Source organism: Heloderma suspectum, chromosome 16 (assembly GCF_057233095.1).
Source record: "Heloderma suspectum isolate Gila_16-S chromosome 16, 16-S_ref, whole genome shotgun sequence".
Classification (NCBI taxonomy): domain Eukaryota; kingdom Metazoa; phylum Chordata; class Lepidosauria; order Squamata; family Helodermatidae; genus Heloderma; species Heloderma suspectum.
Window position 1 is genome coordinate 8260881 of NC_139473.1, and position 27323 is coordinate 8288203.

General features: G+C 47.0%; 1 protein-coding gene across 3 annotated transcripts in view; it reads right to left on the reverse strand.

The window, feature by feature from the left end:
• Positions 1-27323, reverse strand: part of ACACA (acetyl-CoA carboxylase alpha) — a 264931-nt gene that overhangs the window by 74875 nt on the left and 162733 nt on the right. For all 3 annotated transcript variants that reach the window (XM_084822406.1, XM_084822405.1, XM_084822407.1), the window contains 8 exons: positions 25218-25259; positions 23545-23760; positions 21804-21959; positions 18782-18985; positions 16652-16807; positions 15632-15778; positions 3039-3308; positions 2064-2161 (listed from right to left, as the gene is read on the reverse strand). In XM_084822406.1, coding sequence (XP_084678532.1) covers positions 2064-2161; positions 3039-3308; positions 15632-15778; positions 16652-16807; positions 18782-18985; positions 21804-21959; positions 23545-23760; positions 25218-25259 — 1289 coding nt within the window. The remainder of the gene's footprint in view (positions 1-2063; positions 2162-3038; positions 3309-15631; positions 15779-16651; positions 16808-18781; positions 18986-21803; positions 21960-23544; positions 23761-25217; positions 25260-27323) is intronic.

A 27323-nucleotide genomic window follows, 5' to 3' on the forward strand; every position in this document is an offset into this window, starting at 1 on the left:
TCCCTCCTCTGTAGGTGGTTTCTGCTGCCACAAGTCCCTTTCTTGGTACAATCGTTTTGTTCCTGCATGGGGCTCCTCCTTGGAATGGTCTTCAAGAGGTATGGCTCACTCAGGGCCAATGCAGACATGGCATTATTTATGTGGCTGACCTTTTTAAAAAATTAAGTCGCCAGCATACCCCCTCCCACCCACCCCCTGAACTGGATGGGGACCAAAATATAGGGGGAGGGGGCCTTTAACCCTTTGCCCTGGCCCCAATCCAAATCAGGGGACACACACACACACACACACACACACACACACCATTTGTAGGAGGAGGAAAGCTCTCAATTATTTATTTATATATATATATATCCCAATCTTCCTCGCAAGGAGTCCCAGGCAGTTAACAACCCATCTAAAAACAATCTAACATGAACGCAGTTAAAATCACAACTCAAAAATTACAAATGCAAGAAAATACAAGAAAACCATCACTAGAACAGATCAAACGCTTGCCTCTGCCCCCAATGCTTGTACAGATAAATGCATCTTTTACTGGCACTTGAATGACAACAGCACGCGGAAGCACCTTGGATCGCTCCTCTAGAGTTCTCACTGGTTCTGAATGAAACCCGGAGCAGATTCACCACCCCACTGACATTCGAGCCACCAGCTTCCATTGGTTCTGGCCCAGACAACCGTGGTGGTCAGAGGTGTAGTAGTTAATTCTGAAGTGCATGCTCTCATCATGATAGTTCCTGTGGCCACGCCCACCCCCCCACTCCAGAAACGCCAAACAAGCAGGCAGCTGTGTTGATCTATATATCAGTGCTCCCCAACCTTTTTGGAGCCAGGGACCGGTCCAATTTTTCCACAGACCAGGGTGGGCCTTCCGCTGGTGGACTTCCGGCCGCTGGGACGCAAATTTGCCTCCCTATTCTTTGCAGTAATCAGCTACGTAAAGATTTACGTAGCCTATTATTTGAAGAATAATGATTTATTATTAACTATTATTAATTATTCTTCAAATAATAGGCTACGTAAATCTTTACGTAGCTGATTACTGCAAAGAATAGGGATGCAATAGGGATTATTAATAATTAATAATTATTAATAATTATTTGAAGTCCCCTGGGTTGCTCCTCGTCATCACCATGGTAAACCTGCTGGTTCCCCTGCCTCTCGCCCTGGCCCAGACAGTGGTGGTGGTGAGGAGCAGCAGCGGATGCCACGGCCGCCTCCCTCGCTGGCTGTCTGCCTCTCAGGCAAGCAAGCGGCAGCCATGAGGAGGAGGAGGAAGAGGAGCAAGAGCAGGTGGTGACAACTGCAGTGAGAAGGCGGACTCACTGAAAGAGGGGACCCACTGAAGGTGACTCACCGACGGGGTCTCAAAAATCTGGAGCCGGCATCGGGAGGGGCAGGGATTGTGTGCTGTGCAGCACCACCCATGCGTGAGCTCAAAACTGTACCCCCCAAACCAAGGCTCCACAGGGACCCAAGCCAAACCTGGACTTCCACTCCCTAACAAGGCCGCCTGCTCAGAGTGGACCTCAGTGCCAAGGCAAACAGGGAAACTCCATCTCACACACAGCTTCGGGCCATAGGCCATTGTTCAATGGCCAAACACCAGCTCTGCACCCAGAAGGTTGCAAGTTTGATCCCCGGCATCTCCTGTTAAAAAGATCAGGTAGCAGGCAATACCTCTCTGTGTGAGACCCTGGGGAGCTGGTGCTGGTCAGAACAGACAATACTGCAATCCTGGATTGATGGTCTCACTCTCAGTACAACGCAGCTTGGTCTGTGGGTACTATAGCTGCACTGCGAAACACTGAACTGGGGATATTCTTGCTCACTTACACTTCAGTTCCTTGAGTGTAAAACTGGGAATAAATGGTGAGCAGCCTCCCAGGTTTATTGGAAAAGTTAAACTGGGACATACATTTTAAATTTTTAAATCTATAAATGTATAAATTGGATACCCTACTGGTGGTCATTAGTTTTGTTTGGGAGTGTTGCATCACACGCATAGTATCGCCTGCATATTGGTTGATTAGGAGTTTAAGTGTTTTAAAGACACTTACCTCGATTCTCCTTCATCTTCGACGTGCTCACAATGTACTGAGTTCAAGGCACTGACTTTCTTATAATCCTGGGGAGTTAGGTACAAATACTTGAATCCCTGGAGGAGAAGGGAAAAAAAAGGAGAGAAGAAAACTCCATCAGAAAAGTTCACTTGTTCTCATCCCAAACCCCCAAAACACTCATTTCCAAGAAGCCCAAGTGAAGAGACTAAAAGAAAAGTAACTCATCCAAGAAGCTAAGTACAAGGCAGAAGTGAGGTCTGAGTTCCAAAACACATGATCTTATGAACCCAAATAAAAATGGCACTAGAGGTTCACAGCACTTTGCTTTGCAGCATGCCAGCCTCCCAATTAAAACTTTTTTTAATTTTTAAAAAATTAGGAAACAAAATAAAAATTAGGAGAGATAGGGAAAGTGGTGGACACCAAGAGAGGAGGCTGCGGGCAAATCAGTGGTCCTAGGCACCATATTGGAGATGCCAGATTTAAAACCTCTTCTCCTCCTGGAAATAGGGATGGGTGAATGAGTGACCTTTGAGTTCACCATGATTCTCCTAACACCGGCTTGCTGCTCATCTCGCATCCGATTTATGTTCATGTTAATGATCGCTGCTCATGTAGTACGAATAGGAAAATTGCGCAAAATGTGAAAGGCGTGCAAAAAATCCCCAAACTTGTGCAAATCCCCCCACAGGCTCAAACAGGGCTGATTTAGAAATTTGCACAAATTTGGAAATTTGCACAGACTAAACAATGAAAAGTTGTACCAAAAGAATGCGTGCACATGTTCAGCAATTTGCAAATATTTTCAGTGGACGTGTTCTCGTGCTCACGCTTGGGGCCGTGAAGAAGGCAAGCTCACACAATTTGTAAACAAAGACAAAATTCTCGTACATCCCAGCCTGAAATGGGAGCTCCACAAGACCAGTCTCATTACAGAGTTCTGGCGTTCCACCCCGTCTCACAATGCCTTACTTTATACGGATCAGCTGGGTCTTCCCAAGCTACATGGAACATGTGGCGGATCTCCTCGGCCAAACCGATCCTGGCCCCACTGTTGGCAGCCACGTAGATCCGGGGGATGCCCTGCAGCCGCGCAAGCTCCGACGCCCGAAGAAAGAGCAGGTCTTCTTGGGGCCCAAAGGACCCAATCCAGTATGTGATATCATTGCTAATGACAATGACATCCCGCCCATCTGGATACTCGGGGGACTTGAGGGTCATCCGCCAGGCCACCATGCCGATCTGCAATCAGGAGAGACATTTAATGGTTGTTACTACTAGGTTTATATGCCTTCTTTCCTCCCAGGAGCACAAGGCTGTAGTGGAGGCTGGCAGCTCCAATGTCAAGTGGGGCTGTGAATCTGCTCTGGGCTTCAGTCAGAACCGGCCAGAACTCTAAAGGAGCGATCCACAGTGCTGAACCCTGTCCCCAAAATGGGTTAAGTGCCTTGGATCGCTCCTGTAGAGTTCCGGCTGAAACCCAGAGTAGAGGCACAACCTCACTGACATCCGAGCCACCAGCGTCCACTGCAAGGCGGTGTAACAGGTTCTTCCTCTTCCTCATTGCATCTTTCACAACAACCCTGTGCGATGGACAAAGGCTGAGAGACTGGCCCCAAGTCACTGGGTGACCTACAGGGCCAAGCGTAGATTAGAACCTGGGTCTCCACAGCCCTAGTCTGACATTCTAACCCAACCTTTCCCAAACCGGTGCCCTCCATGTGCATTGGACTGCAACTCCCACCATTCCAAGCTAGTAATCCAACACATATGGAGGGCACCAGGTTGGGAAAGGCTGCTCTAACCACTATCCCACACCGGCTCTCCTCCTGCAATTGCCCCTTAAAGACCAACATATGTAAGACTTTCTCTCTCAAAGGCCATTTCTGCAATCCTATAGTGCAGGGGTGGGAAACCTCTTTCAGCCCAAGAGCTGGATTCTGTTTTGGAGAAGCTCTTGGGGGCCGCGTTCCAGTGGTGGGCAGGGCCAAAGGTGGGAGGGGGGGGCAAAGGGGTACAGCCAAACATACAAAAAAACCCACCAGCCTATTTTAGGTTAAAGCCCTTATTGCCCATAACTAAGCCTTAGGAGAGACATTTCAACCTTTCAGAATGGGGAAACCACTGCACACAAAAAGGGAAACCACCAAATGATGGGTGGATGAGGGAAAGAGGAAGGGGGTGTGGCCATCTGGTGAACCCTGGAGGCCGGACAGGGATCCAGGGACTGAAGATCCCCACCCCAGCTACAGTGGGTTTCCTGGGAGTAAGCTCCATTGAACGCAACAGGGCTTACTTTTGACCAGACAAGTAAGGTTGCACCATAAAGCTCTAATCGTAAGCACACTGAACAGGGAGTATGTCTCACTGAATTCAATGGGATTTGCTTCAAATAAAGATGGTATCGGGACAATATTACACCTCTCCTAAGAGACCTGCACTGGTTGCCAATTGCTTTCTGGGTAGGAGTTGGTTTTAACCTTTGGAGCCCTAAACAAGCTTTGAACTTGGCTAACTAAGGGACTGCCTAGGTATTAAGATCTGCAAGAGAGGCCCTTTTGAGAGTGCCATTACCCGCAGAGGCCTGCTTGTTGGGCAGGCATGGAAGGGCTTACTCCTGTGTTGCTCCCAAACTATGGAACCCCCTCCCTGAAGAATTATGATTCGCCCCCAGCTCTCTTGGCCTTTAGAAAGAGTGTCAAGACGTATCTCTTCAAGTAGCCTTTGGATACGTGTCATTCTGATGTTTTTACCATTTTTAAGGTTCTTATTTTTATTTTTTTAAGGTTTTAAATCATTGCACAGTACAAATTCCTTGATGGCTTTTTAGCAGACAAGGCGGCATAACAAATGTTAGCAATAAATAAACAAACGTGCAAAGGATTGCACTATACAATTATTTCCGACAGGCTAAAAGTAGGAAGTACAGCAAACCCGGGGCTGACGCCAAAAGCAACCATCTCCGGAGCCTTTTCCTTACTCTCCGCTGGAACTAGCAACACCCAGTGCTTGAAACACGACATCATCCTAACGAGAGGTTCCACACACACCTTCCACTTTACTGTCTGCTGCCTGCAAGTTAGCTCAAGACACACGGGACTGCAACTCCCATCATTCCCAGCCATGTGGGACCAAGTTGCAGTCCCACACATCTCGAGGATACCGGGTTGAAGAAGGCTGCCCTAGATGTTACACAGATGAAAAGAGGAGGACCAACAGTCCTGCCATTTTTAACAGCAACCTCGGGTCTCCGGTAACATATAGTTCCAGCTGCAGAGGTTTGGGGAAAGGTAGTTTGTGTCTTCCTGAATAAGCTCTTGGTTGCCTCTGCATCACCACCATGGCAAAAAAGAGAGAATGCGGGGGCGGGGGGGGGGTGACAAGGGAAGGGAAGGTAGAAATCTCTCCCGAAGATGCGAAGAGTCTAATTTAACTGTTTTTTTTGTGTTGGCGAAATTATGTGTGCCATAGCATTTCCATAAGAAGCGGAACCATTATTCTCCTGTAGAATCCCATTTGGCCTGAAAGGTATCACTGGCCAAGATATGGGGGTGGGGGGGGGGGATCAAACCCGATGAATTATTCACAACCTCCGATCAGAAGCAATCATTCGTTCTGATGTTCCAAACTGTGGTTAGGGTTCTGTGCCGGGATGTCATTTGCTCCCTGGGTAACAACAGCAATATGGAATTGCATCACTCACACACACACACACACACACACACAGAAGGCGAGGGGGGGAGAGAGGGAGGGAGAGAGACATAACGCACAGCCTATATTACGGTATGTATTATCATTTTTCACGCATGTTCCCACTCTCTCTCTACACACACACTCACTCGCTCGCTCACTCACACAGAAGACCACAGCTTAAGGATGTGGTGGCAAGCACTGGAAATAAAAATAAGGGTAGCTGTAATGTTCTGCACAATTGAAACAAATGCAAGTTACTTCCCTAGATCAGGCTCAAAAGTTACTGTGGGCTATTCTCAGCAGGGGGCAACTGCCCCGTATGCACCAGTTTCCAGTGGAATGATATACTTAGTTGCACAAAATACTTAAAAATATATATTATGGTTAGAACTTGCTTCTCCTTCAGGATTCTCCTGGGAAGGGATTTACAGTCAGGTTTAAGGTGTGTGTGGTTTACTATTCCGTTCCCAACAGTAGCCAACCAAAAGTCTTGGGGCCAGGTTACCTGAAGGACTGGCGCCTTCCATATATACCTGCCTGGACCCTAAAATAACCTTCAGAGGCTCTCCTCCAGAGTCCCCTGTGGGTACGAAGGAGAAGGCCTTTTTGGTGGTGGCAACCCAGCTGTGGCACTTCCAAGAGAGGCTTACCTAGTGCTTATGCTGCAGTCTCTTTGGCACCAGCTGAAGACTTTTTTATTCTCCCAGGCTTTTAAAGTCTTTCATTTGATTTGATTTTTAATGTGTTACTGCATTTTCAGAACTTTACGCCACTACTGTCTTTTGCTTCATTTTTTTTCTCCTTGGTTTTATTTACTTTTAAATGTTTTAACTGTTTTCTATTCTGTTTTATCATGTCGTATTTTAGGGGTTTGGTTTTTGTGAACTGCCCAGGGAGCTTTGGATATTGGACGGTACTGAAATGTAATAAATAAATTAAGTTCTCCAGACTTATTACGGAAATAAGTCTATAACCAAGGCATTAAGGTCACAGCACCCCCCCCACCCCCCACAGTGACTGGGTTCACACACAGTGGTGCTGAATCATGTGTTGTATGAACCCACCCACGCTAACAAACCATGGTTTGTTAACCACAAACAACCCACAAAGAGAACCCATGGTTTGTTGTTGGGTTGTGAACTCTGGGTTGTTTGTGGTTAACAAACCATGGTTTGTTCACATGGCTAGGTTCAAGCAACACAACAACCCGCAATTCACCGACAACCCACACTCAACTTTGAATATGGTTTGAGTGTGAATTGCCGTATTGTGTGAACCAGGTCTCTGTGACTTCACCATCTAGGCACTTTTCCCCCCTCGCCACCTGCCTTGTCTAGCAGCATGCCTAAAGAAGAGATCTGGGGATCTAGAAACTTGCATGTTTTTTTGGTGTGTTTCTTTTGGATGGCTGAAATCAAGGTATTACAGCAACATGGATTTTGGAACCATGGATTAGATTATGCTTGAATAGCATCATGTGCCATCAAGCCCATATGGGAGGCTCAGCACTGCTTCCACCTGCCTTAGCTTCAACAAGGCAACCTCATCACATGCCTCAAGACCATGCATTCCCTGGGCCCGTCCTCAGCACCCCAAATATAAATACCTGTCACTGCTATGCACAACACTTCCAATAACCCTTCACCTCTTGCTGTCCAGTACAAGCACTTTAATGCTGAGGCATACCGGGAAGGAGATGGTTTAGAAAAAGTTCAATTACAGGATTCTCCCCCCACACAGCTGAACCTGAGATGTTGTAAAGGAAGAACTGTGACATCTAGTGTTACAAGGGGGAAACAACAAGAGATTCCAACGCCAGCAACAGACTGCTGCCATCCTTGGCCCTTGAAAGGATAACAGCAGTCTTTTCGGAGGAAGGAGGGAGGGAAAACTCACCTGCAAAACAAACACATACCCATCCCATACCACAGTCTTCCCTGACCCAGTGCTTGCAGATGTTTTGGACTACAACTCCCATAATCCCTGACCACTGTCCATGCTGGCTGGGGCTGAGAGTTCAGCCTTCTAGTGCCCGCCAGATGTTTTGGACTACAACTCCCAGCATGCCCCAGCAAACAATTATAGGATACGATATTGTGTTAACTACATTATACTATATTTCATTCTTTTAAATAGTTGTATTGTATTTTATATTTTTAATAGTGTTTTACAGTGGCATTTTAGTTTTTTAACCAGTTGTAATCTGCCCAGAGATAATTTGTGATTGGGTGGATTAGAAATGTATTAAATTAATTAATTAATACTATAGTAAGGGCTGTTTTCCATCTTCAGCTTGTACCACACAGGTATGCCCCAGGAAGTCAGGTTAACCATAAAAGGCCATATGAAAAAGTTTAATACTAGGGTTATCGACTGATTTGAGGTTGCTTGGTTATTGTAGTTGATCAATCATCTGGCTTCGAAATCAATTCATCAGATTTTAAATTAGCAAAGCACGGCATTCAAGAAGCCTTGCTGCAGAAAGAGCCAGTGTGGTGTAGGGGTTAAAGTGTGTTGGACTGGGACTCAGGAGATCCAGGTTCTAGTCCCCGCTCGGCCATGAAGCGCCCTGGCTTTGGGCCAGCCACTAACTCTCAGTCTAACCTACCTCACAGGGTTGTTGTAAGGATAAAATGTAGAGCTGCCTTCGGGCAGGATATAAATGTAATCATCAACACCTACTCTTTGGAAACCCATTCTGCAAGTGCCTATGTATCTGAGTGCTGATCCTTACGCAACTACATTGGCACCATCCACACACAAAGGGGAGGGAGCAGAAGGCTTGGCAGAATCCCAAGGTTTGCAGAAGTATTTAAAAATGTTTTGGGGGGAGGAACCTAAAGGTGAGGGGAACCAACAACAGCCCACTGAGGACTGAATGGCCACAGAATGCAGAGTACCTGTTTTGGAGTGGGTGTGTGGTAAAATGGAAAAACAGCAGGGAAAGGGAATGGTGTATCCTGGGAAAGGACATGGCTGGCTGACCAGCACCCTGAACTGGAACACTCCACCAGGGCCGGCCTACGACATTCTGCTGCCTGAGACAAAGAACAAGATGGCGCCCTCTCCCACTCCATGCACAAAAGCCAACTGGACTGTTTGTTCAACAATCACAGCAATAAATAAAAACAAAATGGCATCTGTAGCTGCTATGAAGCCCCCCAAGGGTCAAAATTAACTTGCAAATGACGAACAAAACCTAGAGGGTAAGTGGCTACTCATGGACTTTACCATTTTAAACTACTTGTTACGTGGTTTGGTTACCATCCCTGGACAGATTTTCCCGCAGATATTAATTTATTTAGAGTGTCTGTACCCCAGCTTTCCATCCTAGGGCCCCTGATGGAGTTTGCAAGTGAGAAGGAGAAAGATTGATCATTAAAGTAATAATGAAATAATGGATTAAGACAATGCCTGCAAGGCTGGGAGGAAGGGTTTGGAAGCTTCTGCTTTTGGCTAACCATGGTTCGTCATGTTGCCCAACTCAACTGTGGTTAACGTTAACTATGGTTAGTCTCAAATAAGTAACTTTGAACGATGGTACATTGGCTTGTACCACAGGTCTGGGTCTGGATGCTGCTGCAAGCTGTGGTTAACCAAGCTCCTCCTCTCAGCCACCAGGGAAACTTGGATGCTCATGAATGTCATGTTAAATTACGATTTGGTGTGACATGCAAGCTGAGCCCAAACCACCTTGTGTGGAGCCAAATGCAAGGAGTATGGGCCTCCTCCAGGAAAGCATTCCACACCCATGGGGCCACCACTGAACAGGCCATTTAATGTGCTTGATGTTGGGCTGCCCCCAATGGCCTACTTGTGGTTCAGCTATAGTGCAGAGGGTTTGACCCTATTCATCTTTAATAGCTGGGTGAATGAGGCCTTTTGATTTAACTCACCTGCTTGACTGTTCAGCCTTTTGCTTATAGCACAGTGTCTCCCTTGAACACTGAGATGTTCGAATGAAATTTGGTACGCGTGTTCAGGATGCAATTCTGCATTCCAACCTAGGATTCCAGCTCATCACTTTCAAATGGGGAGAGGGAGGGCAAAAATGAGAAACACACTGTTGGTGTGATCCCATGCTCAAAAATTGAGGTATCAGGATGAAAGGTGGTCTCCTGCCCAAGGCCTGTTTCTGTGCTTCAGATTTGATTCTCTACGCCCTTCATCCACAGGGTCATGAAGCCTGAACCCTGCTAAATTGGGGTAGCCTAAAAGCCCCCCCCAATGCACTTTTCTCTGCAGGGTTTACACAGAAGTAGACCTACGACATCGTCCTCCCACAACACCGTTGTTTTCTATCACCTGCATAATGTCCCCAAATTTCAGCCTCTTACCACTTGCCATTTTCTTTCTGGAAAAAATCCCCAACAAGGGGCATAAAATATCCCCCGAGTCTACTGATTTGGCCATTGGGGTGTCTTTATGCCCCGAAAACCAGGCAGTGTATAGAAATGGGTAAATTTCCTGTGGATTTTCCAAAGAAAACTGGTTTAAGTAAGCAGTCTTAAGGTACAATCCTATGCATGTTTAGACAGAAAAAGTCCTACAATTTCCAGCATTCTCCAGCCAGCATAGCTGGCTGGGAAATGCTGGAAGTTATAGGGCTTTTTTCAGTCTAAACATGCATAGGATTACATCCTAACTAGCTCTCTCTCTCTCAGCCCTGTTCACAAGGTTTGTTATGGGGATAGAAAACTACCCCACAACAATCCAATATCTTAGTTCTTAGTAATAAAAGTTTTACCTGAAAGTTTTACCTTTATGCAGGGAGGCGCTATGGCTCAGTGGTAGAGCCCCTGCTTTGCCCCTGGGAGGGTCCCAGGTTCAATCTCCAGCATCTCCAGGTAGGGTAAGGAAAACTCCTTCCTGAAACCCTGGAGAGCTGCTGCTGCCAGTCAGTGTCAACAATACAGTTGACAACTTCGTATGGCATCCAAAGATGGAAAATCAGATCAAGCTCTTACAGGAAACCAGATAACTTGCATTTAATTGTATCATTTCTTTCGAGCACAGTCTGTACATACCTATGCACACACAATACTGACAGTTCCCTGGGACTGCAGACCCTGGTCTCATCCATCAGCCAGAAAACTACAGGCCACTGGGAGGCTGCACTTGCTGCCTCCCAGAAAGAACACTGTGGTGAGGGGGAAACCAACCTGGCCCCATACATCGGCCAGGGAAGGAACCGCTGCAGGGGACTTTTGCCCTTCCCCGGCAGAAAAAACTCTATAAGAACTTTGAAACTAAGAACTCCTGCCTGTGTTTTGCTTCTTTTTTTCTCCTCCCTCCCAGTCCCTTTTCCTTTTGTGTCCTGTCTTTTAGATGGTACACCTGAGGGCAGGGACCGTCTCATTGTTCATCTTTGTAAGCCACTCCAAGAGCCTTTTTTGGCTGAAAAGCAGGGTAAAAATATTGTACATACATAAATAAACATGGTCAACAGAAAAGCAGGTCATGCAACAAAATGTTGCAATGTGGAGTGTTCCTGTTCAGGTGTCCAACCAGCCAGCCATAGCCTTTTCCAGGGTTCTCCAATGTGCTTGTACTTCCTTCCCACAGTTTTCTGTCCCATACAACCCCGTCAGCCAGCACGGACTGTTTGGGGCTGTGTTGGGAAGGATTCCCCCTTTGGGCTTTTTTTTGAAAGACTTCGGGGGGGATTTCCACAAACTGTGGGGGGTTCCCCGAACTTGCTGAACCCTCCCTCCCGTGCATAGGACTGTGATCCTATTTTGGCTCCATAAAGGACCCACGAATAAGTCTGCTGTTTTATAGACAAGATGAGAAGCGCCCCATTCCATAAACCTTTGGGGACATGAAGACTGGCGTCCAGCCAAGGCACACAGAAAGTCTTCCAGGGGTTAAGAGAAGTGTGCAGTTGCAACAGGGAGCGCAAGCGAGCAAGCATGAGCGGTGTGGTCTTTGGGTACAGGGTCCCATATAATAAGACTATTTGTATTCATACTGGCAAAGTAAACACTACATGTTCATGCCCAGGCAGCTCAGAGCTAGTAATTTCAGCCAGAACACAGCTCAGTCCCTTGGGAACTTTGCTTCTCCCCTGGCCTCCAACCACTCCAAATGCAGAATGAGAGCAGAGAAATGGAGACAGAAAAAGCGAGTGCGCAGAGAGATCTCCACACTGCACTGTAGCACAATCTTGCTTCTAAGGGGAAAATGGGCAATTTTAAAAGGTTTCACCACCCAGGCATTGGGAAGATATCTCTTAAAATGTTCTCTTCCCTGCCAGTTAGCAGCAGCGAGAATGTTTACCGACGTCTGAGACCTCTATATGCCAATCAGCTTCGTTGCGTATCACTTCCAGGACAAAACATTGCTACAATGGACCTGTTATTGGGGGCTGATCTTCATAGATGGGTCTTTCTATTTTTGATTGGGGATTCAGGGCTCCCCCCTCCTCTTGACTTAATATAAAACAACCACCTTGGGCACTGCTTTTGTTGTCAGAAGCTCTCCCCCCTCATCTGAAATTGAGAAGACAGAGGGCCTTTTTAATCGTGGTGCTTAGTATATGGAAACTTGAGCACATTCCGGGAACGAGCGGAGGACAGGAAGGAAGGCCTGGCATGCTATGGTCCATGGGGTCACGAAGAGTCAGACACGACTTAACGACTGAACAACAACTAGTATATGGAATGCTCTCCCCCAGGGAACCTCTCCTGGAGCCAACTGTGATCTTATTTCAGCCCCAGGCAGAGATGTTTTTATGCCCCATGATATTCCAGCACATCATGTGGACTGGTTTTAAGGATGGGGGTTTATCTGCCCTGCTAGATGTTTACTGTCATTTTGATTCATGCTTTGTGTTTTTGTTTTCATTCTGGTGTTTCGTTCTTCCCTACCAGGACTGGTGCCTGAGTTTTCCTCTCTTTTCTTCCTCCTCCCTCCCAATCCCCTTTCCTTTTGTCTCGTGTCTTTTAGATTGTAAGCTTGAAAACAGGGACTGACTTATTAGTAATCTGTGTATGCCACTCTAAGAGCCATATTTTGGCTGAAAAGCAGGGTAAAAATGCTGTCAATAAATATTTACCATTTTTTTACATCTCTGGAACATAGGAAGCTGCCTTATACAGACAGTTCAGTCCATTGAGCTCAATATTATTGACACTGACTGGCAGCAAGGGCTCTCCAGGGTTTCAGACAGAAGTTTTTCCCAGCCCTATCTGGAGATGCCAGGGATCGAACCTGGGAACTTCTGAGTGAAAAGAATTAAGCTATGATCCGTCCCTGATCTTTCTTTATACACTGCACTAATAGTTTCAGTGAAGGGTAGCCTAAATTTATTTGAGACAAACCATAATCATAATCAACATTTACAGTGTATTTCAAGCATCCAAGGCACTTCACCTACATTTCATCTCAGTAATCCTAACAACAGGCCTGTAAGATAAATAAGTGGGTTTAGAAGAAAATAAAATGCTCCATGTTTAGGATTCTAGCCACTCCATTACATTCCTCCCCTCCTCCCAATTTTATGTGGCCCCTCTGCAATCACTATGTTTCGTGGGGGGGGGGGGTGTCCCCCCCCCAAAAAAAAATTTGTACTTCTGCAAATCTTGGTGTTTTGGCTACATAATCAGGTGTCATTCACAGCTTGAACATCAGAAATAGAGTACTATTAGAGTACTGTTACCCCAGTAACTCATAAAGCAATGCTGCTTCATTTTTTTGAACCTAAAGATCCTGGATTCCTGCATAAAGACCTTCTTAAACAATTGTAGACAGCTGCAAAGTCATGTATAGCAGGTAATTCGAAGTCTGCAAAGCAACCAACTAAAGAGAAGTGGATTGATAAAATTTGGGAGACAATGAGTATGTATAAACTCATACATACATATTAATAAACTTACTCAGCAAGTGCAGTGAGCAGAGCAAAGAATCCTAACTCAAGGCGTGGTATTATGGCACCATGGTAAGTTGATGCTCTTCAAACTTTTGATCAAACCCCAACTAAGTACAGTTGCCTATATTTTTTTCCAGTTAAGACACACACACACACACACACACACACACACACATACGCTCGCAGACACTCCTTTTATATGTTGTATAACTTGTATTTTTACTTTCAGTAGGTATTGAGCTCCTACGTAGGCCGTTTTACCGTAGATGTTTTATAAGCACATCAGTTATAGATTGAGAAGTACAATTAGTAAATTCTTTAGTGATTTTGATTTATTATGTCTGTTTTCCTTCCTTCTGCTGCCTTTATTTTGTTAACTTTATTTCGAAATAAAATTTCATGACAAAAAAGTATCATCATCCTCCTCTCCATATTGCAGATGGCAGGGCTGGGCCTGAGAGATGTCAGCTTGTCTAAAGCTACCTAGTGGGCCTGTGGCAGAGGTAAAGATTTGGGGGGGGGGGGCTTTTCATGGCTCAAACTTAGCCTATAAGCTACAGGACCTCTAACGTTGCCATCATGTTACTGCCCCCCAAACCTGTTTTTCCCCTGTCTCCACTGTTGCTGCCTGCCCACCCCTATGCCTCTTTTCCATCCAAATTCCTGGTGGATTGCAATGTAACAAACATTAAATACCAATAAAGCTATCCAATAATAGCAGAGAGAGAGAGAAAGAGAGAGAAAGAGAGAGTAACACAGGTAAAACAATTCAAGACTTACTGTACTAGGGAGATTATTTTAAAACAAACTTCTAAACCGTTTGTTTGAAGCTGATTGGTGGGAAATTCAGGACAGATAAAAGGAAGGACTTCTTCACACAGTGAGGACTTAAACTATGGAACTCATTGCCACAGGGTGTAGTGATGGCCACCAATTTGGATGGCTTTAAAGGGGGGTTAGATAAATTCCTGGAGAGGAAGGCTATCAATGGCTACTAGTCCTGATGGTTATGTGCTACCTCCAGTATCAGAGGCAGTATGCCTGTGTACACCAGTTGCTGGGGAACATGGGCAGGAGGGTGCTGTTGCACTGATGTCTTGCTTGTGGGTTTCCCACAGGCAGCTGGTTGGATTAGATGGACCTTGATCTGATTCAGCATGGCCCTTCTTATGTTATGCCTGCTTAAGAAAAGTCTTTAACAGTGATGGAAGGCCATCAGAGGGGGGCAAGATGGAGCTCAGCCACAGTTAACGGTAGTCAAAGCAGTGCTGGAACTAGGTTTCTGAGGCCCCTTGGGCAAGACACCCCCAGCGGGCCCCCTCCCTCAAGGAGTCTGCCTTCTCACCACCATGGTCACCAACTGCTATTTCTCCTCATCTTCTTTCTTGTCATGGCTACCCCTTCTTTGCTTGACAGAGAAGAAAGCCAATGAGTAAGTAGCCAGAGCAAGAAGCAAGTGAACAAGCAGGCTGCAGTAATGAGGAGGTGGAGGAGGAGGAGTAACTCCAGGAGGCCCTTGTCAGTGGGCCCCTGCAGAGGAGTGGGCCCTTGGCAGTTGCCTAACAGTGCCTACCCTTGACGCCTGTCCTGGGTCACAGATAAGGCCCTCTCCCACACCCCCAAAAAGAATAGCTCGCATTGCAGTGGAGGAGAGCCTCTACAGAAGATCTTAACAGCTGTACCTACCTCACAGGGTTGTTCTCAGGATAACATGGAAAGGAGGGAGACCATGTAAACCGCTTTGGGCTCCTTGCGAGAGGAAAAAAGGCGGGATATAAATGTAATTAAAAAAAAAATGAGGGCAAACTCATATGGGAGAAAAGAGTCCTTCAGGTAGCCTGTTCCCAAGCTGTTTATGGCTAGAAAGCCCATCGAAATTGGGGCCAGAAATGGACCAGAAGCCGTTTGTGCTGTTGTCGTGAGACAGGTGGGCTCCCCAACTAAGGCTTGCTGCAAAAATATCAGGGTGAAGTAAGTAAAGAAACAAAACCGCACCACTTGCCTCGTTTCCTCCGGGCAGCCTGTTCATGTGCACCAGCTGGCCTTGGTCATCCAGCACCAGCTCTGTAAACGTCAGCATGTCGGAAGGCAGGGGCGGAGCAGGCAGGGTGGCAAACTCTTTCATGGAGTCCCACAGTTTAATCAGAGACTGTAGGGATGTGGAAGGGGGGGCGGGGAGACAAAAGATGCGGTTGTTACAATTTTCTAGAAACTTTCATCGCTCTTTGTGGCTGGGTTCAGATGTAACAGGAAAACATGGCTTCCTGTTACCATAATGGGCCGCAGCAGGCCTCAGGCTTCTGCACTCCCCTCCTCGACTTTTGCAGCTGTAAACAGAAGATCAAAACTTTCATTGCCAATTTTAAACTAACCATGGTTCCCTGTGACATCTGAACTGAGGGAACTGTGGTTTGACTAAACCAGGGACAGGAAACTTCTTTCATCTCAAAGACCAAATTCAATTTCAGAGAAGCTTTCGGAGGCCATATTCCAGTGGTGGGCAGGGGCAAAGGCAAAGGGAGCTGGGACAAAAATGCCAGCACATTCAGCTTAAAACTCTTATTGTCAGTAACTAAGCCTTAGGAGAGGCATTTTGACCTATTAGAATGAGAAAACAACTTCACGAAAACTGGGAAACAACCTAACGATCAGTGGTTGGGGGAACGGTGTGGGATCAGGGGAAGGGGGTGTACTACTTGGGAACCCCAAAGGACCAGATTGGAACCCAGGCAGGCTGGAACTGGCCCACGGTCCTGAAGTTAGTGGAAACATGCCAGGATCAAACCATGGTTGGATTCGGGGCCAATGAGAAGTCACCGCAGAGACTGGGCAATTACTGCTGCAGTTCCTCTGCTTGAGCTGGGAAGAGCTGACACAGAAGGGCTGTTCCCTTGATGCTTTGCTTCCTAGGGGCATCTGGCCACCCCCTGTTGGAAACCAGATGTTTCCAACAGGCTTAGATGTTCTTGGTTTGATCCAAATTGTACGTCGATCGTTTTAAGTCCAGCAGGGCAGTTCTTACCTGTCGAAACATTTCAGGGATGTCGTAGACATAGGTCGTCCCTAACGACTGTGCCTGGAATCTCTTGGACTGGAGTAGGTCCTTTGTCACGTACGGAGTGTTGATCAACATTCCGTGTAGAGGTCCCTGCTTGTCACCGTAAGCCTGGAACATAATCTAGACAAGGAAACAACATGTCGGCGATTAAATTAATATGACATTAGGAGACCCTTCCCCCACCCAGAGCTCTCCAGACGTGTTAGACTTGTAGTCCAACACGTCTGGAGGATGTTAGGTTGGGGAAGGCCAACACAGACACTTGTTTTAGAATGATTTTATCTGACGAGTTTTGTTTCCATTTTCACATGGTTTTCATTCATTCATTAGATTTCTATACTGCCCATCAGGGATCATTTTGTTTTCCAAATGGCTGTAAAGGGCCCTGAGCGATGCCACTGCGCTGGAAAGACAAGGAATCTATTTTCTAAGAAACCAAAATAAACGGGCCCAGTTTCACTCCAGACCTTGGTGGGAGCAAGTTGCCTGTTGGACCAAACCTGTTACCAGGTACAGATGCACGCTTCTGGGACGTATCATGGGGAATCCCAATGTTAACGTTCCTTTTCTTCTGCAGTGGAGGACGATATCCTTGGATGGTAGGAACAGTGAACTCTTTGGTGAGGAACCTAAGGAGTTCCAATACTTTATTTCTCAAGAGACTATTAGAAGCCCCCTCAGGGGGTAAGCTGTCTGGGAGGAAACGAAAGAATTCCAGAAGACCTTTTTTTCTGTGGAGACTTTTATATTCCCTCCCAGAGGAAAAAAGAAGGGACAGTGGACAGTTAGGGCTGAAACAACAGAGTTCCTTTCAAGCTGAAGACTTTCCTGCTTTTTCCTTCTGCAGCCACTGTACAGGAGAAGCAGTTCTGTTGTTGTTGTTGTTGTTGTTATTTTGTTATTTATTACATTTATGTTTCGCTTCCCACCACAAAAAAAAAAGCAATTTCAAAGCAACTTATAGACACAATACAGAAATCCATGATTAATTTAACAGGGTACTGGCCTTGAGTGCCATTTTTCTTGGTAGAAAGGTACAGTACAACTCAAATACATACATACATACATACAAACATAACATAACAACAATAGAATAAAACCAGCACCCAACCCAACAGAGCTGCTTGCATGCCAAAGGTCTGCTTGAATAAAAAGGTCTTTGCCTGCCAGCAGAAGGACAGCAAACAGCTAGCTTCCCTCAGTAGGGAGTTCCACAGCCTAGGAGCACCCACCAAGAAGGCCCTCTCTTGGGTTCCCACGAAAGGCACCTCTGATGGCACTGATACTGAGAGAAGGACTTCCCTTGAGGGTCTTAAAACCCAGGGAGGCTCATATAGGAGAACACGGTCATTTTGCCTCATGGACCTCCAACTTGTGTTCCTGGCAGGACATCAGGGCCAGGGGGAATGGTTTGGGAGGGAAGCACTTTCAGGGAAGGAGTTCAGCATCCCTCCTGTGACGATTGATTCTCTCCTGCAAAGACCCTTTAACACCTGCATTAGCTCAGCAAACCCAGGTTTAGAACAGGGGTCCGCAACGTTTTAGGACCGGTGGGCACATTTGGAATTTTGATAGAGTGTTGTGGGTGTTCTCACAAAATGGCTGCCATGGGGGGGGGGGATTTGCCTGTTCATAAAATAGCTGCCATGGCAAAACACTGAAAACACTCATTTCCCAGCAGGCAAAGTGGTGAGACTAAAAGAAAAGTCACTTGCCCAAGAAGCTAAATACAAAGCAAAGGTGAGGTTGGAGCTCCAAAACATAAAAAGCCACTCTTTTGAACCCATATAAAGATGGTGCTGGAGAATCGTAAGAAATAAAATACAAATCTGGAGGGACAGGGAGCCTGGTGGATGCCAAGAGAGGTATGCATAGGCATCACCATGCTGGAGACCCCAGGTTTAGGAACATGTGTTTGCAGAAATCGTGTCTAATTCCCCACAAGGGGGAGGTTTGGTAGAACCTCTGCTCTTCACTGACTGAAATCGATGCACTGAAGCCCAGAGATGAATCCCACTTAAAGGGAGAAAACAATCAAGGAGAACCTTTCCCCCACAGGATGAATTCCACAGCAGCACAGAAGAGCTACTGTACCTGTGCCGTTCTGGGGTCCGTCACTTCCTTGTACAGGCTGATGTCTAGGTAATAGCCAGACTCGTTGGTCAAGAAGAGGCGGATGGGTATCGCTTTGCCGGTTGGCGTCAGCCGAATGTTGATCTTAAGCTCTGCCTGGAGGACACGGAGTTTCCACAAACGGCTGCCATAGCGCATCACCATACTCCGGACAGACTCCTCAATCTGAACAATGCAGGGAAGAAAAAAATGTTTGGGGCGCAAACAGGGCCAGATGAACTGCAACAATAAGTACTTCAGAGAGCAGAGTCCAAACCAAATCGGAGCTCCTTATGAGGTTCCATTATCTCGGTGGAGTTCTAAGCTTCGGGTTTGGATTTTACTCGCCACAGTCCTGCCTGCAGAGCTTAACGTTTGTGCTTTACTACATCTACAGAGAGTAAAGAGGCACTCCAGCCGTCCTTCACCTATGTCAGGGGCGGGCAACACATGGCTAGCAAACCATGTGCGGCCCGTCTTCTTCTTCTTTTGCAGCCCCCACCCCCCCCAAATGGCCACCATGCTGCCAAATTGCCGCCAAAAAAAGCCACATTTTCCATTTAAAACAAGATACGTAGGGAGAGTGCACCTTGTTTTAATGAAAAATCACATGCCCCGGGGCTTTGCAAGTGCAGTTTTGTATACATACAGGTACACTATGATCATCATCTGAGACTCTCCTCCAAGGGAGGTTTGGAGGATGGCCACAAGGGAGAGGGCCTTCTCAGTGGTGGCCCCTGATTATGGAATGCTCTCCCCACGGAGGTCTGCTTGGCGCTAACGTTGTCATCTTTCCAGTGCCAGGCCAGGACTTTCCTCTGTTCTCAGGCATTTGACAAGGTGTGTTTAAAAAAACAAACACAGGTCCTGGGATTTTTACTGCTGACTGTGTAAAATTGTTTCACATGACTGCATGTGAATGGTTTTATATTATGCTACTATATTGCATTTTTATGGTTTTAATCTTTCCAGACCGCCTAGAGAGCTTTGGCCATTGGGTGGTATAGAAATTTAATAAATGAAATGAAAATGCGGCTTTTTTCTCGCCACTGAGCTGCTGCCAAAATTCAGCGGCAATTCAATGGCAGCAACTTCAAAGGTGGGGGGAGGCATGCAGCTCCCAGTGGATTCTGGGGGACAAAAATTGGCCCCTGGACCCTCCAAAATTGCCACCTACACTTATCCATTCTTTTCATATTTTTGTGACTACAGCAGTAAGACTTGGTGGCTGGGGCAGACGGGCGGAACCAACGTAGTACTGGGAGGGCTTTCATATGAATTCCCTTCCCCACCCTGCAAGGATCTTGATATTCTAAGAAACCAAAGAGCAACATTAAGAGCAAAAGCCTCTGCAAACATTTTAAAGCAGCATTTACACGTCCCGTGTTTCACTGCGGCTACGATGCCTTAAATCAACAAGGCAATTACCGCTCGGAGGCCTGTGCCTCGGCTGTTTTATTAAACTTTCTAATATACTGCTGTTTGGTAAATAGTGCATATTAAAAGCAAGGCAATTGGAAGGCAGGTCTTAATGGTCTCTCTCAAACTACCTCTTTTCCCGAGGCCCCTCTGGGGCGCTCTTTCCACAGCGCCTGTAAAATGGCATTCAAGCAAACCACACTGGGGTTTGACATGCCTGGGAAGCCGGGCAACCAGACAACTGGCTTAAGCTCTTCTCACATCACGCACACCACCGATCTTTGGCTCAGCGCAGGGGGAGGTTGTGGCACACCTGGCCAGGTGGAGGAAGGCCTGTGTGGCCTGTCTCTGGCACAGCTGGGCTGGCCCTTCAGCTCGGTGCTGCCATCGGCTCTACAGCTCGCTGCTCTAACCCAGCAGTGAGTAAAACTTTCTACCTGCAGAGAACTCTTCCTGCACTGAGCTGCCTATCAAATGGCCCCAGCATGTTGGCCACCGACACCAGAACAGATTCAGAGGAAGGCAGCTAAGATCGTCAGCAGGGGTGGAAACAAGTCCTATGAGGGAGGCTTGAAGGAAGTGGGGATGTCTAGCCTGAAGAAGAGAAGACTGGGGGCAGGGGGACATGAAAGCCCCTTTCAAATACCAGAAGGGCTGTCATACACAAAAGGGCAAGGACCTGTCCTCTGCCAGCCTCGGGCCAAGGTGTCTTGCCTCCTGAGGCAAGATCTCCTGCCACCACCTCTGTATCCACCTCACATCCCTTTCTGCCTGTAGGGCTCCGCAAGAGCTCAGCCAGCCGGCAAGAGCCCCACAGAAGCTAAGCTAGGGGAAGGAGGGCACAATGCAAGGGAAGCGGGGGGGGTGGCTGCTCCAGAGAGCCCTGACAGCTGCTCACTCGCTGCAACACATGCTATGGCAGGAGAGCAGCTGGTGGGGCACCCACTGAGCACCCACTGGAGGAGGCAGTGAGCCCTCCTAGTGGAGGAGCGGTGCTGTTTGCCACTCCTCCCGCTCTGCCACCTGAGGCAGGCATCTCAGTTTGCCTCATGACAAGGCCGGCCCAGTTCTCTGCCACCCCAGAGGGCAGGACTAGATAGAATGGGCTTAATTTACAGGGGAGTAGATTTTGGTTGAACATTCATCTGGATGGTAAGAACAGTTTGGCAATGGAATGCATTCCCTGGATGAGTGCCAGGTCTTCAAGCAAAAGCTGGATGACCATCTCTCAGGGGAGCTCAGTCTCCGGATTTCCTGCACTGAGCAGGGAGCTGATGGTCTCTGGAATCTTCTGTATGCAAAGCAGCCACTCTGCTACTGAGCTATGACCCCTCCACAAAAATAGTTCCTTCCCCTTCCTTCTCATGACCAGCGGGAGCAGAATAAATTAAATTTGCAGAATATACGCAAAGTCACTTCGATTTGCAGATTTCCCCCCACAACTCTTTTCATTTTCTCCTCAGCACAATTGTTGTTGTTGTTACCTTAGTGGAGAATTTTGATTCCCCCTCCCCTCTCATAAAGAGCAAAAATACACAGTCCTCTGGGATATGAGCTCTCTCTCAGAGGCAGGGGATCAAGCTACCTTCGATGGGTCCATAATAACCGTCGGGACAAAGTTGAGGAAGATGTGGTTGCAGTCGGTGCGCACGTTCGTATTGTTGAAAGCCACCTCCAGCTCGTCCATGGCTTCTAAGAGCAAGCGCTCCCCCTCATTCTGCAGATACTCAAAGGACGCCTCCTGCAGAAAGAGCATCCTTCCATTACTTACTTCCCCCTGAGCAGCGCATGGGGACAACAGGTCGCTTGCAGGCAAGGTCAGCGACTGGAGACGGCTGGGCAAAAGCCGGCCCTTCTGAGGTTGTGTCTCTCACCCCCTTTCACCTCGTCGCCAACGAAATTGCAAAGAGGCAGTGTGGAAAGAGCCTTGCTGCAGCAAAGGGATTTGTCCACCACCTACTTTAGAGGTTGGTGTCTTGGCCTGCTGTAATCATTAGGCCTTGAGAAACATAGGGGCTTTTGCATGTCATGACAGCCCAGCATGGCTTAATTTGCCTTCGGGGGCTGTCGTGTCATGCCGGACTCCCGGGGCGCCCTTTTTGGCATGGTGCCTCTGGGCACTCGGCTTGCCGTGGCTTGTCGTGTTGTGCGAGCCCAGGCGGCAGGGGTTGTTTGAGGGTTAGGTAACCCTGAAATAGCCCTAAAACAAGTCACGGGTTATTTGAGGGTTGTCTTACCCTCAAACAACCCCTGCTTTGTGGGTCTGCACAACATGACAGGCCACTGCAAGCCGGGTACCCATGTAAAAATGGCGGCCGCAGGTACCCAGCATGACACAACAGCCCCACCGGTAAATTAAGGAATGGTGGGCTGTCGTGTCCTGTTAATTAGGTCATTGAGATGGAAGCCAGATTTGGTGAACAGAATTAAAATGGTCCTCCACAATCTGTAATAATAAAAGAGGATGCGTGTCTGTCCGTTCATCCATCCATCACTGCCATAGTTCTAAGACCATGAAACCTAGACACCTGAATTGTCTTGGCATGCATACTAAGGAAACCCTAGGGGTGTGCATGTCAGGGTTATTTTGTTTTTAAAATACATTAATTAATTTTAATTAATTTAAATGGGTCCATGCAACTGAAGCCTGCAGTAACACCTTCTGCCACTAGGGGCAGACCTCCCTAGCCAGCATATCACTTTGCAGTCCATACAGTCTGAAGCCAGGGGAGACTAGTAGGCTGAGGTGTGGACATGACTTCTCCCTTGCCCCTGCTGTGGGGCAGCCCCTCTCAGGGGAATGGAGTGGACAGACCCCTTCACTCAGTGGGCTATAAGGGCGCACCATAGCAGGGGTATGCCTAAGGGAGGCAGTAGGCGTGGCTTCACTCAGATAGGGCGGGCACAATGTGTCCAGCTCTCTAACACTTGTGTAAGTTTGCTTGCAGCCTCCGCTGTATCAGTGTATGGGCTATTCTCACCTGTGCAAAGCTGGGTCCGTTCGTACATTCCACATATAAAAACATCCCACTCCATAAATGCTGAGACACAGCTGAGAGAGGGTTAAACCTGCCCCCTCACCCAAAACAGCTTTACTCAGCCACCCTGCCAGTGGCGTCCCTCTGATATGTAGCCTCCCACCCTTCCTTATTTACTTAGAAGATGTATATGCCACCCTTCAGCAAAGCTTGCAGGGCAGTTTCGAAAACACAATGAAATGCAAAAATCTAATAGGAATGCAACATGTTAAAGTAACACACATGTGCACAGACACACAACACCCGTCACAAGGACCTTCATTTTGCTTGTAAATAAACAAAGCCCACCTTAGTAACCAAGTCTGAGTGGCGGATGATCGCCCGAACAAAAAACCTGTAGTCAGTAACCTCAGCTCCCGCCTCAACCTTTGCTGCGCCCAAGTAAAGATGCATCTTGTGGTTGGCACATGGAATGGCCGTCAGATCAAAGTTGCGCATCCGGTTGAGCTCCAGCTGGAAAGCCAAGGCCGGCTCCAAGTGCCGATAGATCCTGTCTTCTTCAAACTGGAGAGGAACCCAACCGTACAGAACTTAACTTAGCCATAATTTAGTTTAACCATAATGTAATTATTAATACTTATTAATTATTATTGTTATTAATTAATACCTTAATTTAATTTAACCATATCTAATTTAATTATGGACAAAAAGGGAACGAAATGTTACCCTTTTTTTGGTATAATTTATTTATTTAATGGACAGAACAATCCATCCTCTGCTTCACGGGTGGAGAACCTCAGGCTAGGGTTCAAATCCAGCCCACATGGGGTCCCAATTTCAACTTAGGGGTTCCCCTGGCCCCACCCACTTTCTCTCAACCCTGATAGTTTGGTTTGGTGGCTTCCCAGATTTTGTGTGTTTTTTCCCCATTCTGAAAGGTTGAAATGCTTCTCCTAAGGCTTGGTTACTGTCAGGAAGAGCTTTAAGCTAACATATGCTGCCATTTTTGGTATTTTGGCCCTGCCCGTTTGCCTTTGGCCCTGCCCACCACTGGAATTTGGCCCCAGAGAGCTTCTCCATGATGGAATTTGGCCCCCGGGCTGTTACTCCAGCTGAGTTACACCAGCTGAGCCACAGGATGCAAAAGAAACATATCTGACATGATAGAAGTCTACAAAATTATGCATTGTGTGGAGAAAGTGAATAGGGAGACATTTTTCTCCCCCTCTCATAATACTAGAACCCAGCGGGGTCCTCCCATGAAGCTGATGGGTGGGAGATTCGGGACAGATAAAAGGAAGGACTTCTTCACACAGCGCATAGTGAAACTATGGAACCCGCTACCACAGGCTGTAGTGATGGCCACCAATTTGGATGGCTTTAAAAGGGGGCTGGACAAATTCCTGGAGGAGAAGACTATCAATGGCTACTAGTCCTGATGGCTGTGTGCTGCCTCCAGTACCAGAGGCAGTAAGCCTATGTACACCAGTTGCTGGGGAACATGGGCGGGAGGGTGTTGTTGCACTCATGCCTGCTTGTGGGTTCCCAGTCGACAGATGGATGGCCGCTGTGTGAACAGAATGCTGGACTAGATGGATCCTTGGTCTGATCCAGCATGGCTCTTACGTTCGTATGTTATGTTCTTATGCCTGAAGACTAAGTGGCCCCGCCTAGGACAGAAGTTCGAAATCTTGCTTCCAGCCCCTGAGAACGCCCCATCTTGCATCCCCACCAGACAGTGAACAGAAATTGAGAGAAGTGCCTTTCTGGAAGATCAAGACTTGGGTAGACTCACATGGGCAGTAGCCACAACCACTAACAATAATGACCCAAAGGCTACAGGCAATAGACTTTTGTTCAATAAAAACCACAGACTTTCAAATGACACACTGTCGACACAACCCAGTTGAGCCATTTTGGAACCTCTTGCTGGGGCGCCAAAACGGGTGGCACTCGTTGCTTTCAGTGCACGGATGTACTTGCAGCCCAAAGGCAGAAAGAGCAAAATGGTTAGTGCTTACCTTATCCCTTGCCCGGAATGTGAAAAATTTGGGGAATTCCCTCTGTTTGGAAAACAGAAACATTAAATTAGTAGCGGAAAGCATCATCCACCATTGGTCTCATCTACAGAACAGGAGGCGTTCTAAACATAGTCACCACAACAGAAAGAAGATCCTATGCCTTTGAAGTACAAACAAAACCATCAGACAAAACCATGGCAAGGCATGTTCAAGTTCTACAGAAGATTTCAGGGACAGAGCATAGGAAGCTGCCTTATACTGAGCCAGACCCCTGGTCCATCTGGCCCAGTATTGTCAACAGTGACTGGCAGCAGCTCTCCAGGGTTTCAGGCAGGATTCTTTCCTCGCCCTACCTGGAGAAGCCAGGGATCGAACCTGGGACCTTCTGCATGCAAAGCAGGGGCTCTGTCACACTGAGCTATGGCCCCTCCCCTGAGAAATCACACAGTAGGCAAGATCCAGGGTGGAGGGCGCGCCTGCATTTTCCGAGAGCATGAGAAAGTATGGATTTGCAGAAGCCTTCCCAAACCTGGAGGCCTCCGGATGTGTGGGACTACAGATCCCATCACCCCAGGAGATGTTGTCTGTAGTCCAACACATCTGGAAGGCTCCAGGTTGGAGAAAGCTGATTTATAGGCTCAACAATCTGGGGGAGACGAGAACACTAAGGCCACCAAGTTGTTTGATCTGGTCGTCAACCTACACCTCCAAGAACACGAGTCGTGTCTTTCTATGTGACATTGTGCCCACTATGACAAAAAAATACCCAGAATTCTTAGGGTAGACATATCAATAGCTAATCCCCTATGGTGAGTAAGAATCGCCTCCAGGCGATCAAGAAGGGGAAGCTGGAAGACCATACACAGATATGTGTGGACAGCTGGGGTAGCTGTTTTTGTGGGTGTAGGACCTATCTGCAGACCAGATGCACTGCAGACCAAAGGCACCGTCCTATGTAAGTTTGGACAGAAATAAATCCTGCAGCTCCCAGCTTTCCCCATCCAGTGATGTAGGAGTTATTTCTGCCTAAACTTGCATAGGATTGAGCTGTTAAGCACGTTTAATAGATATTCCTGGAAATTTTGGTTTGTGGAGGTTGGAAGACAAGGGATGTCTACCAGAGGATTCTCATAGCACTTTACCCAACTACATTTCCCAGAATTCTTGTGGGGAAGAAGCCATGACAGTTAAACTGATATTCAAGGGCTATGAGTTTGCAGCATAGGTACACCCTGATCTGCAAGGCTGGTTGAGAAGTAAAAATCTTGATCATAGGAAAGAGCAAGACACAGGCAGAACTATGTCCAGCTTTTCATTGTCTTTCTAATCCCTTGCATCTCCCTCTTCTCTTAGTTGCCACATGCTGCCAGTTTTTCCTGCCATCACCCACATACATACTATCACAAACGTGATTACTTCTTCTTTTCTTTTTTTGAAACTTCGCATCTAGCATTTTCGGGCAAATATCGTAATTAAGCGTGCACGCACAACACATGCACAGGAGCAAATCCTCAGAGCTCTGACACCAAAAATCCAAAAAAAGAATTCCACTTTCCTAGATGGAGGAATTATGCCCCCGCTGTGTTCTAATCAACCAACCATCATCAAGACAATCAGAATAATTCGCCTAAATTAGCCAATCAAGACACCCTGCAAATTGGAGAATGCAAAAAGCTACACGAGAAAATCATCATAGCCGGTTATTATACTAATAATCACGTTAAAAACCTAATGAGATGAGGAAATTGGAAGCTTGCTGGAGCAACTCTCTATTACCTCAACATGCTGGGAACTAATTATATAGACTGTAATTAAAACACAAAACAAACCCACACCAAGGCCCCTGAGTTACGTTGACAGACAGTCCGGTAACAAAGTGAATCTGAGAAGGAGATATTAATGGCTAGGGCCAAGCCACTTGGAAGGATACGGCAGGGCTCTCCAAAATCTCTCGTCCAAAGAGACTTCCTCCAAACTGAGTGCAAAGCATAAAGCATCACTATGAATGGAAATGGGCTCACCTGAGCAACCCACGGCGTAACTGCTCTGGTCAGACGTTTAAGCCTTGCTCTCCCAGGAGTGTTGCCCAGTAAGGGAAGATGCAGA